General features: G+C 39.4%; 1 protein-coding gene across 2 annotated transcripts in view; it reads left to right on the top strand.

The window, feature by feature from the left end:
* The window catches only part of Xpo4 (exportin 4), a 93,223-nt gene that overhangs the window by 59,963 nt on the left and 17,402 nt on the right, over positions 1 to 15,858 (top strand). For both annotated transcript variants that reach the window (XM_055616926.1, XM_055616933.1), the window contains exons 10-15: positions 6,664 to 6,840; positions 7,575 to 7,717; positions 8,180 to 8,325; positions 9,237 to 9,414; positions 14,024 to 14,183; positions 14,665 to 14,834. In XM_055616926.1, coding sequence (XP_055472901.1) covers positions 6,664 to 6,840; positions 7,575 to 7,717; positions 8,180 to 8,325; positions 9,237 to 9,414; positions 14,024 to 14,183; positions 14,665 to 14,834 — 974 coding nt within the window. The remainder of the gene's footprint in view (positions 1 to 6,663; positions 6,841 to 7,574; positions 7,718 to 8,179; positions 8,326 to 9,236; positions 9,415 to 14,023; positions 14,184 to 14,664; positions 14,835 to 15,858) is intronic.

Genomic DNA, 15,858 nt, shown 5'->3' with positions numbered 1-15,858 from the left:
CCTGCATGAATACTGAACAGATTTCCTTAAAAGGCAGTAAAATCTCCGTGTTTTATCATCTAGGGAATGATGTGCATACTAGAGAATATTCAGCTCATAGCTGAAGGTCATAAACAAATCCAGCCAGGACAGATTGGATCTTCTTACTATGTCATCTTTTGTTTTCTTGGCTACTGGGTACCAGTTCATAGTTGTTGCCCTGAGATGGAAAACAAATAATCTTTAAGGAAATGTTGGGAAAAGTGAGCATATAAATAAATCATTCCACATGGTGTGGACTGATGATACATTTGGAGGGAGACAGTGATCATAAACATGGGCTGTTGGGTGATGTTTTCATCTGTGTTTGGTGTGTTTCCTCCTCAGTGAGATCAGACCAGGCTGGCAGTTTTTGTGGTGCTCCCCACCCTCCACTCGGCCTGTTTGTTTTATGGTGGGCTGGGATGAGTTTTGAGAGGGTCTAGATATGTAGCATTGGATCTCAGCCTATGTTTTCTGCCTCTGCTTCTACCACCGAGCACTGGGATAACAGATGTGCGCTGCCATACCTGGCTTTCTTCTGGTGTGAAAATGATTATTTGAGGCCAGTTTGTGCTCAGTGAGACAGACTGTCAAGAAAGGGACTTTTTAAAAAATGCGCTTTAAACTAGGGAGCAGAAAGCAGCGTTACTGGAGGAGATGATGGTGCAGTGTAACTGTCTGTTGTGGGTGACTGATTGAGAAGCCTCCCCAGCCCTTCCACCACCACCCTGTGTTTCTGATCGCTGAGAAGGCACACACTGAGGACATTGTAGCCCCTGCCCACTCTTCGTGCTTGCATTTCTTTAGCCTATGGAATTGTAGGAAAAGCTGGAGTGAAGCACCGAAATATTTTTTTAAACTTTGCATGTTGAAAGAGTATTTTTTTCCAAAGATAGTGATAATTTTGGCTCTATAAGAATATTTGGAAGAAAACTGGCAACTTTTGCATCTTAAATACAGATTATTATTTGAAAGTATTTTAAGATTGCAAAATTGGATATGGTGGTACACATCTTTAATCCCACACTTGGGAGGCAGATTGGTCCACAGAGTTCCAGGACAGCCAGTGCTACACAGATAAACCCTGTCTCAAACAAGAATAAAGAATTACTTGTCTTCTTTAACTCAGACTGGATCATAAATCTTACTATGCAGTGCTTTTTGATTTGGTGTGAATCAATTTTAATGCTTTACATGTTTGTAAGTCTTGGAAGACTGTATTGGAAGATTGGAAGTACTGAGCCATTAGAGTAAATCTTACTTACCTCACTGTCTCAGTGTTCTTTAGTAGGGTATTCATTGTTTTATTTTTCAATGTTTTATTTTTATTTGATGTATTGGTGTTTGCCTCTATGTATGCCTATGAGGGTATCAGATCCCTGAGAACTGGAGTTATAGGTAGTTGTGAGTTGCCAAGTGATTGTTGGAATTGAACCAGCTAGTTGAAAAGCAGCCAGTTCCCTTAACCACTGAGGTATCTCACTATCTCCTCTGTTTTTTTTTTTTTAGCCACATTTAAGTGAAGTGATACACACTAGAAAAGAATCTAAATACAACAGATGAATAATAACATAAAAAATATGGTTCTTAAGTCTTGGGTCTATCAGTGAGCTCATTGGTGTTATACTGTACAATACAAACATTGTTTGTGGTGTGTCATTTTGCATGGGGTTGTGCCACTACCTAAGTATTTTAAACATTGTGAAATATTTTATTTATACGATGTATACATTTTGTGTTTAAATATAAGGGTAATATATAGAGATACCAAGTGTGGCACAATGGTTCATGTTGGTAAATGCTAGCATTCAGAAGGCTAAGGCAGCACAATGGTAAGTTTGAGGTTAGTGAGGACTTCACAGCAAAGAAATAGTGTCTTGTTAGAGCCCCTTTCTTACCTATAGTTGGCTGTGGGGTGTGTATTTTTCCTTGCTCCCCTTCTGCTCCTGTGATCAGGTTTCTGTTACATAACTTGATTCTGCCAAATGATCCCTTTATCCCAGCTGGTGTACATGGCACTTTATTTTTCTCAGTCATGTGTGGTAATTAACTTTATTTTTATTCTCAAAGTTCTTATAGGCTGGAAATAGGAAATTCTGGAGTTCAGTAAAACTAAGGAACTCCCTAGAAATTCTCCTTATAAATAAAATTCTCTGTGAAATTAATTGTTCACATCAATTTTATTGCATTTTTGTGTGTGTGTGTGTGTGTGTGTGTGTGTGTGTGTGTGTGTGTGTACATGAACCATACTTAGGAAAATAGTCTAGATCTGTGTGGTGGTCTCAATAAGAATGGCTCCTGTAGACCCATTTGTTTGAGTGCTTAGTCATCAAGGAGTGCCACTACTTGGGAAGGATTAGTAGGTGTGGTCTTGTTGAAGGAAGTATATCACTGAAGGTGGGCTTTGAAGTTTTAAAAAGCCCAAACCAGGCTCAGTGGCTCTCTCTTCCTGTTGCCTATGGATTCAGATGTAGAACTGTCAGCTACTTCTACTCACCATGTCTGCCTGTGTGCTGCCTTGCTCTGCACCATGATGGTGGACTAACCCTCTGAAACTGTAAGGCAGCCTCAATTCAGTGCTTTCTTTGTAAGAGTTAATGTGGTCATGGTATCTCTTCACAGCAACAAAACACTAAGATAGGCTGGCAATGTAGTTCAGTGCAGAGCACTTGCTTGTCATGCCTGAATTCATCCTCTCTTACTATGAAAATGGGGTGGGGTAAACAGAAAGACATTTGGTGTTCAATAGAAAGTGTTTTCTAGCTGGGCAAATTCTAGCACCTAGGAGTCAGGGGCAGAGGAACTCCTATGAAATCTAGGCCAGCATGGTCTATATAACAAGCTCCAGGACAGCATACAGGCTGCATAGAGAACCTCTCTCAAAAAAAGGAAAAAGAAAGTGCATTCTCATTTCATGGGAAAAAAAATTTGAGTTGCCATTGGTTGTTTGCTGTACATGGGGAAAAGCATAGGGGATGGGTTGTGGATGGTATCATTACTAGTAGGGGTGAGTCTAGAATTGTCCATAGATAGCAAGCAAACTGGTAGGTACCTCAGTATGATGTTTACTTGTCTACTTTGAAAATATCTGATACTAGATTTATAGAAATAGATAGTCATATAAAGACTGTATCTAATGCACCTCAAGGGTCACAGTCAAAACAGAATGATTTAATACACTCTTCCCTTACCATCAATCAATCTGCCGCTTCAAGCCTATATCAAGGCAGTAGATGTGTTATTGCTGGACTTGCATTAACACATGGTTCTCACCCAGAGTCCATGGATTCCATGGACCTCATTTTTGATGGTGCAGATTTTATTGTTGTTATCACTGACAGGGTCTCCCTATGTAGTCCTGAGTGTCCTGGAACTTGCTATATGTCTTCCAGGCTGTCGCAGAACTCACAGAGATCCACCTGCTTCTGTTTCTGCCTCCTAAGTGCTGGGTTTAAGGCATGTGCTACCGTGCCAAGCCTCCTGGTGGTATAAATGCTGTGGGTTTGGGCACACGAATAATGACATATGTCTTACCTTAAAGACCATTTGATGACTGTAAAAATGTTGTGTGCTTCATCTATTCATCCTTCTTGGGCAATGAATCTTTATCCTCTCCCCTCCCTCCTCTTCCCTCTTCCTTCTTCTTCCCTCTTCCCTCCTCTCTCCCTGTCCCTGTCTTCCAAGTGGTGGAATTTTAAGTGTGTGCACCACCACATCCAGCCATACTACTCTTGCCTTTCTCTGAATGTTTTCTACTTGGAATCATATAATGATGTTGGGATTTAATCTGAAATTACATTCATTGTCAGACAGGGGCCAGAACAGATTCCTGTACTGAAAAAAAAATTTTTTTTAAAGATATATTTATTTATTTTACGTATGAGTGCTCTATCTGCATGTACACCTGCATGCCAGAAGAGGGCATCAGATCCCAGTATACATGGTTGTGAGCCACCATGTGGTTGCTGGGAGTTGAACTCAGGACCTCTGGAAGAGCAGACAGTGCTCTTAACTGTTAAGCCATCTCTCCAACCCCAGAAAGATTCCTTTTCTGAACATTCACTTGAGAAAACATTTCACTATTTTTGGAATTATATGTTCAACATTATCAAAGCACAAATGTACATTTGTTTTCTGTGTCTGAATCCATGTTCTGTTTCTGTATCCATGTTTCTCTACACCTTCAACCTAGTTCTAGGCAGGGAGAGAAGTGCTTATAATCATCTTTTGATTTCTCCTCTCCCCTTCACATTCAAATGAAGTAAAGTGGGGTCAAGTAGGTCCCATAAGCTCTAAGCCCCTCTCCAAAGCCCTTCTGGCAGAAGGCCTGACAGTGCCCAGAGTATGAGCACATAGTGTCTAGATCAGTCTCCTTAGTCATCTGTCCACATGCTGCCAGCAGGCTGCTGGGTCTGGGCCAGAGTGGCCATGGAGCAGAGCCAAGGTATTATGAAAAAGCACCAGCTTAGGTTTCACGTCTCTGGGATTAGAGTGGAAGATCTATTTGCCAATTGTCATCAACCAAATTTCTCACACTTTGCATGATGAGTTACTTTGTTTGGTATTCAGACGGAACCAGATTTTTTTTTTTTTTTTCAAAAAAAGAAGCTTAGTCTTTACTTTAAATTACCGTCCAGTGTATAAAGACTTGTGTATGCCACTTGAGACCATTCTAAGATGGAGGCTTCATGGAGGTATTGTGGAAAATTCTTGTAATAATGTGCATGTAAGGCTTTAACTTTTTAAAAAAGACTTACATTTTGATGTGTCTTGAATATGTACTTAGAAAAATGATAGTAGGTCTTTTAAAATGTCCTGTTTTTCTTTTTGAGACTAGTTCAGAGGATGCTACTCCTAAGTCCTGTTAGATATGTTACCAGTCTGTTTATTTTGGCAAGATAAACTGTTAAGACCTGACAAATGATGTCTGCAAAGCACATGCCTTGTTAAGTATATAGACAAGCCACAGATGTTTCTATGGGAAGAAAGCATCCCATTCACTTCAGGGTTCCAGTGCTTAGCTCTAAGTAGTCAATGAAATTAGAGAGGGAACAGAGCTACCTTTCCCATTGCTTATAACCAATATTGTGCTTTGGTTTTCAGCTGTGTTTTTGTTTTTCCTGACTTTAAAAAACAATGTATATTAAATGAACAGAATAGTTTTCACATGTGTGTGTATAGCATACTTTGGTCATATTCACCTGAGCTACTGCCATATTGCACAGTGCAAGCAGTATGGGTTTCCTTTTTAAAAAGCTGTGTCATGTGCTTTTATGTATATTACAGTGGCTTTTTCTTGCAATTAAGGGGAAGCTTGATGTCTGCATTTCTCACAAGGCCATCTGGCCTTCCATCTTACTCTGTGAGAGGGCAGTGTCTTCTCAGTTGCATTGGCATGCTCTGCTGTGGTTCCAACTCATCCCGCTTTTGGACCTTTGTAGCTTCTGAAGTAGTGTTCTTGAAGCAGGATGTTAGGTCAGTCTGAGGAGGGATTTTAGACCACAAATAGCTCTATAGTCTGTTAATGTATGTGTCTATTTCTGGGAAATACGTCCTTTATGTCTCAGTGGTGTAGTTTGGGCATGAACTTTTTACAGGGAAATAGCAGCTAGTCATGAACAAGAAAAAAAATGGAAAATGCAAATTACAGACAACCACCTAAATAGTTAAGACCATGACAGTCTGTGCAGCATGGGGGTCTTGCCAGCAGACACATCTGTAGTATGGTGGTGTGCATGCCCATGGGGCAAGAGGAGTATCACATTCTCCTTTATAAGAAAATACTTGACTGATGAAAAGAAGAATCATTCATTTTTGCATTTCTTAATACTCAGCTAACTCTAGTGATGGGATACCTTTCACATCTCTGTATTATGAGTTGAATCAGAAGCTATTATGTTTCTTGATATTCTTTCCCACTATGTCCTTTTTATTAAATTCTTTCTTGTTAAGGAACTTCTGTGAAGTCTTTTTTTTTTTTTTTCTCATATAGTTCTTAGCTATCTGACAGGTCAGTCTTTTTTTTTTTTTTTTTTTTTTTTTTAACCAATTTTGAAGTTTGTAGCCCAGTGGTAGAGTACATGCCTAGTGTATATGAAGTCTAAGATTACATCCCAGTACTGAAAAAAACAAATATATAAGAAGTTTCAGAAGTTTCTTAGCTTTTCCAAGGCAATACTATTTTTATTTTGAAAATATACATTCCATGGGGGTGGAGAGATGGCTCATAAGCACTGTCTGCTCTTCCAGAGGTCCTGATTTCAATTCCCAGCAACCACATGGTAGCTAATAACCATCTATTAATGTGATCTGGTGCCCTCTTCTGGCATGAAGGTGAACATGCAGTTAGAGCACTCATATACATAAAATAAGTAAATAAATCTTAAAAATATATACATTCCACAAAGTACTGAACAGTTCATCTTATAAACATTAATTCCACATTGCCAAAGAATTATTTCTTTTGAAATTAGGGAAATTTTAGAATGTTTAATGAATGCTTAATATGGAATAAAAATAGAAATACTTATTTTTTTTTTCTAAAAACATTCTTAAAACTGTTTTTGTGCATAGCTGTATAACCCTTGCAATGCCCATTTTATTTCTCTGGACACTTGTTCTATGAATGCTCTTTCCTTTTAGCTTGATAAGGATGACATGGTATACATGGAAGCATATGATAAATTGCTGGAGTCCTGGCTAACTTTGGTCCAAGATGACAAGCATTTCCATAAAGGCTTTTTTACACAACATGCAGTTCAAGTTTTCAATTCTTATATTCAGTGTCACCTTGCTGCTCCAGATGGCACGAGGAATTTGGTAAGTTTTAGGCAAGGTGGGATGAAAAATCACCATAGGCTCTATTTAACCATATTAGACAATATGAAACACTAGAAATTTGGGATAAGTTCCTTCAAAGATTTGCTCAGAAAAATGTGGTTCCTTTTATCTACTGGGTTTTCATATGTAGGATGTTACTTACAGTCACCTCCCTTTTAAGTTTTCAGTTACCCACTCTATCTTGCTAAGATATTCTATAGAAATAACATCCTATGGTCAAAGAACTAGAGAATTAGAGAATCTTTTTTTTTTTAATCTGTTTACCTTTATTTTATGTGCATTGGTGTTTTGCCTACATGCATGTATGTGTGATAGTGTCAGATGTGGGTGCTGGGATTTGAACGCTGATCCTGGAAGAGCAGTCAGTGCTGTTAACAGCTGAGCTATCTCTCTAGCCCCTAGAGAATCTTAAGATACTAATTTGTTTTAATGCAGTGGCAGTCCCCAGCATAAGAGGTAGACTATAGTTATGCAGCTAGCTGTTAGCATGTGCACAAGGAAGCATTTCTTTCTTTCCTTTTTTTCAAAGCTCTCCTCATCCTTTTGATGGCTACCAGAGCTGCTGTCATGGTTAGAAAAGAGTCCTAGAAAGCTGTACCTGCAGGTTGACTCTGTCTAGCTCCTCCTGAAGCCATTTGACAGGGCACAGGCACACATGCCTTATAGAACATGATGCTGCATTTCCTCACTATTTCTCCTCTTTTACCAAATAGACTGCCAATGGTGTGGCCTCTCGAGAGGAAGAGGAAATAAGTGAACTCCAAGAAGATGATCGAGATCAGTTTTCTGACCAACTAGCCAGTGTAGGAATGCTGGGAAGAATTGCTGCTGAACACTGTATGCCTCTTCTGACAAGGTACACCCAGTCCAGGAACTGTGGAGAAAGCTCTCTGTTCTCAATTCCCTGGAGAGCTTAAACACCCCACCCTGTGTCCCAGCACACTGGACCCAGTGGACAGAGCATGTTGTGATTGCATTCTTTGGCTTGTACAATTGGGGTCCAGGCACTGTAGCGTAGATGGCAGGGATTATGGAAAAACATGAGAAATGACCTGGAATAACCAACTTCAAATACCTGTCATAAACGTTCCTTGTCTGTAAAGTGTTATTTTAATTCTGTGTCACAAAATATACATTATAATTCCTATAGTGCTCTTGAGGACAGTTGAGTACTATAATATTTTTGAATATATGTATATGTTTTGTGCTAACATCTTAGTTTCTGGTTTGTTTGTTTGTTTGTTTATATGGAAATTATTAATTGCCGTAGGCCTTCCTAACCTGAACTTATGAAGCTATTGTTTCTTTCCTCTTTTAGTTTATTAGAAGAAAGGGTAACAAGACTCCATGGTCAGTTACAACGACATCAGCAACAATTACTTGCTTCACCTGGATCAAGCACCATTGACAACAAAATGCTTGATGATCTCTATGAAGATATCCACTGGCTTATTTTAGTTACAGGTTGGTTACTTTTTTCTTCTTAAAATGTAGTTACCCGTGAAATCATTTAAACCCTAAAAGAAGCCTCATCTATGAAAAAGGATAGTTTAGAGCTGGGTGTGGTGGCATATCCCTGTAATTAATTGTAGCCCAAATGGAAGCTGAAGTAGGAGGATTGTGATTTTTGAGGCCAGCTTGGGCTACATAGGGAGACCCCATTTCAAACATCAACAAATTATATATAGTTCATACCTGGTATTGAATGGCTTGGATACAGCTGCTGTTTGACAGAGAGCAATAGACATTTTTTATAAACCACTGGCTACTATGTATTCAGGCCTGTTATATGCCAAGTGTTTGTTTTGGATCTCACTGTAGCCTGCCAAGTTAGTATTGTTGTTCAGTGGTGTTAGTCATCATCATCATCATCATTCCCAGCTCACAGATGAAGAAGCTGAAAGTATAAGAAATGGTCATAATGTAGTTACTTTTGGAGCCTGAGTGCAAATCTAGGCAGTCTGACTTTTTCCTTGATCACTAGACTTAATTAGTGATTCTGTATTGTAATCAAGGAAAGAAAAAAACACTTGACTTTTAAAAAGTTATGTATGGATAAATGCTGATATAATAGTAGAATTCCCATTAACTTAACAGAATAAATTGCTCACGTTTTCAAAGCCTACATGTCACCATGCATTATGAGATTGATGACTAAAACATTTGTCCTTTATCCTTTGCTGTATTTTTGAGGGTTTTAATTATCTGAGAAATTGACAGTTTCTGCACCTCATCTTGAAATTAACAGGTTAACATTACAATTTATTTTTACATCAACCTATATGATGTATATAAATCAAAACTGAAAGCATTTATAGTGCAATTTGATAAATAGATTTGTTAAGTGTTCATTTTTAATTTTTTTTAAACTGAAGGCTACCTCTTAGCTGATGATACTCAGGGAGAGACTCCGCTAATACCTCCAGAAATAATGGAATATTCCATTAAGCATTCATCTGAAGTTGACATTAATACAACACTTCAAATTTTGGGATCTCCAGGAGAAAAGGCTTCTTCCATCCCAGGGTACAGCAGAACAGATTCTGTGATTAGGTAATATGAACTCTATAGCTGCGCTCTTGTAATTTATGCTGTCTCATAAACTCTTGAGTTGATGGGTAGATGACTGGAGGGGTAGGCTCACTGTAAACTGGATACATGAAAGAAACGAGAACTTGGAGAAGCCTTGAAACAAGGATGGCAAGGGTATGGTAGCAGGAGTTGGCAGGGCTGTCCAGTACTGAAAAGAATAAATGTAAAATGATTCTGAATGCAAGACTTAGAAGCAAGCATTCACTATAATTTATTTCAAACATAGTGTTTGTCCATCAGTAAGCAGTCATGATGTATTTACAGGCAACCTTCAGAGGAAAAAATAGTTCTTAGAAAGCAGATGAGCCTCAACAAGTATATATTGCTTATGAAAGTGGAAACTGTGTCAGTGGCTTCTTAAGGAAAACTGTCATGATATTACAGAAATAGTTATCCTAAATATGTGAAACTTGAGAGCCCTGTCACCAGTGACTACAAGACAGCAAGAGTGCCTCTGAGGATTCACTTTTGTCTTCCGATTAGTAATGGCAATGTTTTCTTTAATTCTTAATGATGAAACTAAAGAAGTAAATCTGAATTAATTGTATTCTTAGATCTGAAGATTGTGTTACATTTTATTTCATTGTCTTTTAGTCTCGGTTGCCTGTAGTGATAGTAGGGATGATAACAGCACTGGTTTTTGTCAATTACTCAAGGTTTGGCCCCCCCCCCCTTTTTTTTTAATGCAAATAGAAGTGGACATTTAAACCTCTACAGTGGAAGATACAGTTTTTGTTGTTGTTTTAAGTTCAGATATTAAGCTGATACCAAGGAAATGTTTAGGACTTTATTTTCTTTATTGGTACATTTTCTTGTTTGCCATAATATTAGAATTCTTAAGCAGAAGTTTCTTTCTTTTGAGGTTACTGTTGTGATTAGATTTTATGCTTTTGCTTTGGTTCATATCCTGATGACTGTTATTTATAGGATGGTTCATTGCAGAACTCTACCATGGGTGCTATGTTCTATTTCTTGTGGCAAGTACCATGAGGAGCATTTCCCCTGAATTAGGAGTGCTCCTGATTTTGCAAATCAGAATTGTAAGTGTGACAGCAAATCATTCTCATATTTGAGAACATAGACTTTGGAGTATTGGAATGGCTAGGCTTTTGTTGTTTTTAAAGAGCTAATGTGAATTGATTTGATATATGGGAGAAGCAACGTGTGCTTCACCAAAAATATAGATCCTATTTCTTGAAAGAAAATGTCATTTAAGAAAGAATTATTAGCTGGGTGTGATGGTATGCACCTTTAGTTCTAACCCTCGGGAAGCAGAAGCAGGCTCTGTGAGTTCAAGACTAGCCTGGTCTACAAAGAAAGTTCCAGGAGAGCCAAGGCTCTGTTACATAGAGAAACCCCATTTGGGGGGGGGGGGGAGATTATTAGTGCCTTCATGGCTTGGTCCCTTTGTGGGCACATGGGATACATTTATGAAGAAAAACAAACAAAACCTGCTTTCCCCTTTCGAGTTCTTGTTAAGGGAGGCCAGATCAACAGGTGATGGGATGTGTTAGAGAACAGGAAGTACTGTGGGTGAAGAGCCAAGTAGGGCAGGGCACCCGAAGCACAGACTGCTGCTGGGGCTGCTGTGATCTTTTAAGTATGATTCACATAAGCTGTGTTTCCATGACTCCTGAGCAAGGATTAAAGTTGGTAAGAGAGTCTTGAATGTGCCTGGGAGAAGAACATTCTAGGCAGAGCAAAAATAAAATAACTAATGCGAAGGCCCTGGCCATACTTGCCATGATCAAGTAGTAGCCAGAATGCTATGGTAGACCAAGCTGAGAGAAAGGGATTTTTGTAAGAGATGAAATTGTGGCAATAAGTAGGAAGAAAACAATTATAGTCTTCAGGTCTTGTAAGGCATCTTTGCAGTGAAGAAGATCGGGATACTGCTGAAAATTCTGAATAAGGGAGTAAGCCACACATTCCAGAGCTTTCCCTAATTACCACTCTGAGGGAGAGTGTTAGACATGGGGAGGCTGCCTATGGATCTAGTCATAGTTATCAAGGAGAAACATGACAGTGTCCAGACTAGGTGACAGCAGTAGGCTGTGAGATGGTAAGGCCTGCCTCATCATCCTGACTTTTGAGTTATTATATTTAGGATGGGACATAAGGATTCAGGAGTCCTACTTTACCTGATCTACTGGCAGAATACTTGGCAATCAGACTGCTACTTGAAGGATGAGAGGAAAGAAGGCAAAAGTGGCAGGAAAGGTCTTGTGTGACTGTGATTGTGGGGTGGAAAGGCTAGAGAGGCATTGGGTTCATGAGATAGGATTTTCGGGAGGGAAGTGAGCGTAACTGTTTTATAGCCATTGTCTTGTGGAAGGTAGAGTTAAATGTGATAGACCAAGTTGGGAAGTAGTTAAGTTTGACTCTTGGGGAGAAGATGGGAACTGGCCCTTGGGTTTGAGTAGTGTATCTGAGAGAATTCTCCAGGCTGCTACTGGTTTCTTTTGGGCATGGTGTTGAGAAGGGAAAGTATGCAGGAAGATTCCCTAGGGTTTCCTGACCTCTGCTGCTACTACCCTTTCACCTTTCTTCCACTAGACAAAAGAAAGGCTTGAGCTCACTTAGTCTGAGTGGGGCTGGCAGGTGTATGGGTGCCCACAGAGTACCACAGAAAGGGCAGTTTCAGATACCTTTGTTGATGGCCATGTAGCCAACGTGTCACACCCAAGGGGCCTGACACTGACTTGATCTTGAGTTGTGTCATATAACTTGTAAGTAATTCAAATAACGGATGACCTTGCTGTTTAAAAAATAACTTTTTGTAATGGAAACAAGTTTGTTTGTTTGTTTCTTTGTTTCCCCAGTGTTTACATCTCTTAAATGAGAAAGGAATCAACTTTTCCTCCACTTTGGCTCTTTCTGGCAATGAGTAATATTTATTCACAAGTATATAAATCAAGTAGGAAACATAAAACCTTTGTGTGTTATCCCCAGGAAATAGACAAAATGGGCTGAGAAGGTGGTAAACCACCTTTGCCTAGCATGTGTGAGCTTCTAGGTTGGAGCCCTAGCACTGGGGGAATTGTTTCTTAATGTAAATCTGTGTTACACTTTGTTCTACTATATGCTGTTGTTAAGTATAACAATAATAAATCAACCCGAAAGGCCTTTAAAATACTGATAATTTTATGGTCTTTGGAAATTCATGAAAAGTATAACAAATATTTGTGTTATAGAAAATAGTCTAATTGGTCAGTAATATTCTTTGGGGAAATAAAGTTCAAATAAAAAAATTTGTTTTGAATAAATAGCAGTGGCTGTCAACACTACAAAGATTGAATTGCAATGTGTATTTTGTTTTGTTTTGTTTTGTTTTGTTTTGTTTTGTTTTTTTCGAGACAGGGTCATTCTGTAGTCTTGGCTGTCCTTGGAACTTACTCTGTAGACCAGGCTGGCCTGAACCTCACAAAGATCTAGTAGATCTCTGCTTTCCAAGCGCTGGGATTAAAAGTGCACCGCCACCACCTGGTGCAGTGCTTACATTTAAAGTACCTATATAATAATTTTATTTCTAATTCCATTAGGCTTTCAATTATATTTAAAATAATTTACTCTTAGAGGAAATTTTTAATACAGCATTTTTGATAAAATGTTATTGGAATTTCTCTTATTCTTGTTCACATACACTCTACAATTTAGAAAGTTCGAACACTGGTTTATGAGAAGCATGTGGATAGGGAGGGGGAAAGCAGCTTTTAGGTAGAACTTTTCTGATTTAAAGAAAGCCCTGAGAAGAGTCTCCATAAAGACTGGGAAGCAGTAAGCAGGCAGATGGTGGGGCATGGGAAGTGGTCCCAGGACAGCCGTGGGGAGGGGCTCTTTCACAGGGGCCGGGCAGTCAGCAGCACCAAGTACTTCTTGGTGGGTATCAGAAGGTCAGGAAGGAACTCACATCTCCATCTGGTTTGATTTTGCAGGAATCTCAGAGTTCTGGAGAGCAGGAAGGAATAGAGCAGAGCCACACTGTAGTGACTAGAATTCTACTTTGGGCACTGACGTTCATTGCAGCCTGTGCTTCCTTGTCTTTCGGCTAAAGTCAAGTTAAAAATGTGTGATTTCGGCTACATTCCTTCCCCATTCTCATAGTATGGGAATGGACAATATTTTTACCTTAGGTTAGTTTGTTTCAGGAAGGCTTTGTTTTAAGATACTATTAAGAATCATGATTGTGAGACAATATGCAAGACCATGAGTTTTGAAGACAAGCAACAGAACCCGTCCTTTGTGATATGAAAATATAAACTATGTCCCAGAGGAGTGCTGAAAAGTTATGGTTCACACTCTGAACATTTACTTGTATATGTTCCTTCATTTCGAATCCGGGAACTACGCTTTAGACAGTGGTGCTGAGGCTTACATCTGCAGTTACAGCCTGAGCAAAGGGTGCTTCTCCTTCCTTCTTTGTCTTTACTCTGGAAGATCAGAGATAATGTGAGGGCTTTATCTACAACCCTGTTGGTGGAATTTCACACATAGCCTGGGATAAAGAAGCAAAAAAGATTTCTTTGGAAAAAAAAATAGGGTTAGCAGAACTTGTGCTTTCTCCCCACAGGCTGTTGTCTGCTGTGCTAAGAGTCTCAGAAGTTGAATCTCGAGCAATAAGAGCAGACCTCACCCATCTACTAAGTCCTCAAATGGGCAAAGACATCGTTTGGTTTCTAAAACGCTGGGCCAAGACTTACCTCCTGGTAGATGAAAAACTGTATGATCAGGTGAGGAAGTAAACCCATCACTCTTTCTGGGCTTATGGCGGTGTCAGTTTAGCGGTAGGACGACTGTGCTGTTGGTTTCACTTGGCTGGGTTTGGTGGCACACGCCTTTAGTCCCAGCACTTGGGAGGCAGAGGCAAGGGGATCTTTGAGTTCCAGGACAGCCACAGAGAAACCCTGTCTTAAAAAAAGAAAAGGAAACAGAACTATATGTTTTTATATTGCCATTGACATCCTCATGTCTATATTTATTTTTAATATGTCAGTTTGTTAATAATTACTCTGAGACTAAAACTGACAAAAATTAGTTGAAAAACATGGATGCATTGAGGCTTATCTTTTTGATTCAGCAAATGAAAAATGATAAAACTAATGTGAAGTGAGCGCCTCCTCAGGCATTGATGCTAGTTTCATTGTTGATTTTCTGTGGACTAGTTTTTAGTTGACCTTTCTAACTTTAGAAAATTTTATCTTTTCTCTTAAGATAAGTTTGCCATTGAGCACAGCATTTGGAGCAGATACAGAAGGTTCCCAGTGGATTATCGGCTACCTCTTACAGAAAGTCATAAGTAATCTGTCAGTCTGGAGTAGTGAGCAGGACCTTGCGAATGATACTGTGCAGCTCCTTGTCACTCTGGTGGAAAGAAGAGAAAGGTAAGGAGTGAGAAGGAGCAAGTTAGCTAACTAGCTAGTTAATTAACTTAAACACACACACACACACACACACACACTTTCAGGATCTGGTGAAATGCATGAAAGGTTACATACACTGGCTGAGCTGGGTGGTTGTGGTGCCTTTAATCCTAATACTCAGAATGCAGAGGCAAGTGGATCTCTTAAGTTTGAGCTCAGCTTGTGTACAGAGTGGGCTCCAGGACAGCCAGGGTTACATGGAGAAACCCTTCTTGACAAACAAAATAATAACAACAAGAGAACACTGGCTACTCTTCCAGAGGACCCTGATTTGATCCCCAGCACACAATGGTAGCTCACAACTGTAAGTGACTCTGGTTCCAAAGGATTTGATGCCCTCTTCTAGCATCTTTGGGCACCAGCCATATACAGTGTACACAGACATACTGCAGGCAAAACACTCATACACATAAAATAAAAGTCTTTTAAAACCCCATTTTCATGTATAATATTCTCATCTGATATTTTTGAGTGTACCTCCCACATACACCTTCTCCCTCTCCCCAACCCACCTACACACACATAAATACATACACCCACACGCATAAATACGTAGTACATACTCATACAGGGTTTCTCTGTGTAGCCCTGGCTGTCCTGGAACTCTCTGTAGACCTGACCTGTCTCAACTCGGAGATCTACCTACCCCTGTCTCCTAAGTGCTGGGATTAAATGCATGATCCCCCATGCCTGATTCAGTATTCCCAGTTATTAGTGAGAACAACTGATGTTTAAACTGATTTTACAAAGTAAAACTTTTAGTGCTTTCTATAGAAAATTGTAGGTGTACTTTAACTTTTCTTAATACATGGGAATGTTATTGTTGTTGATGCTGTTGGCTTTGACTGCTGTTTGAGTATTGCTCATAAAGGATCTATCTCACTTGAGCATGAGATTTGGTGCTGTTCTAGCTTCTTGCCCTTGTTGCCTTGTTCTCCCTGGGAATCTGATTCTACCTCTTCCAAACAGAGAGGGCGAGTTACCT

Source organism: Psammomys obesus, unplaced genomic scaffold, assembly GCF_907164565.1.
Source record: "Psammomys obesus unplaced genomic scaffold, mPsaObe1.curated_primary_1811, whole genome shotgun sequence".
NCBI lineage: Eukaryota > Metazoa > Chordata > Mammalia > Rodentia > Muridae > Psammomys > Psammomys obesus.
The sequence above is the reverse complement of the archived record's forward strand: the minus strand, read 5'-3'. Positions and strand labels throughout refer to the sequence as shown.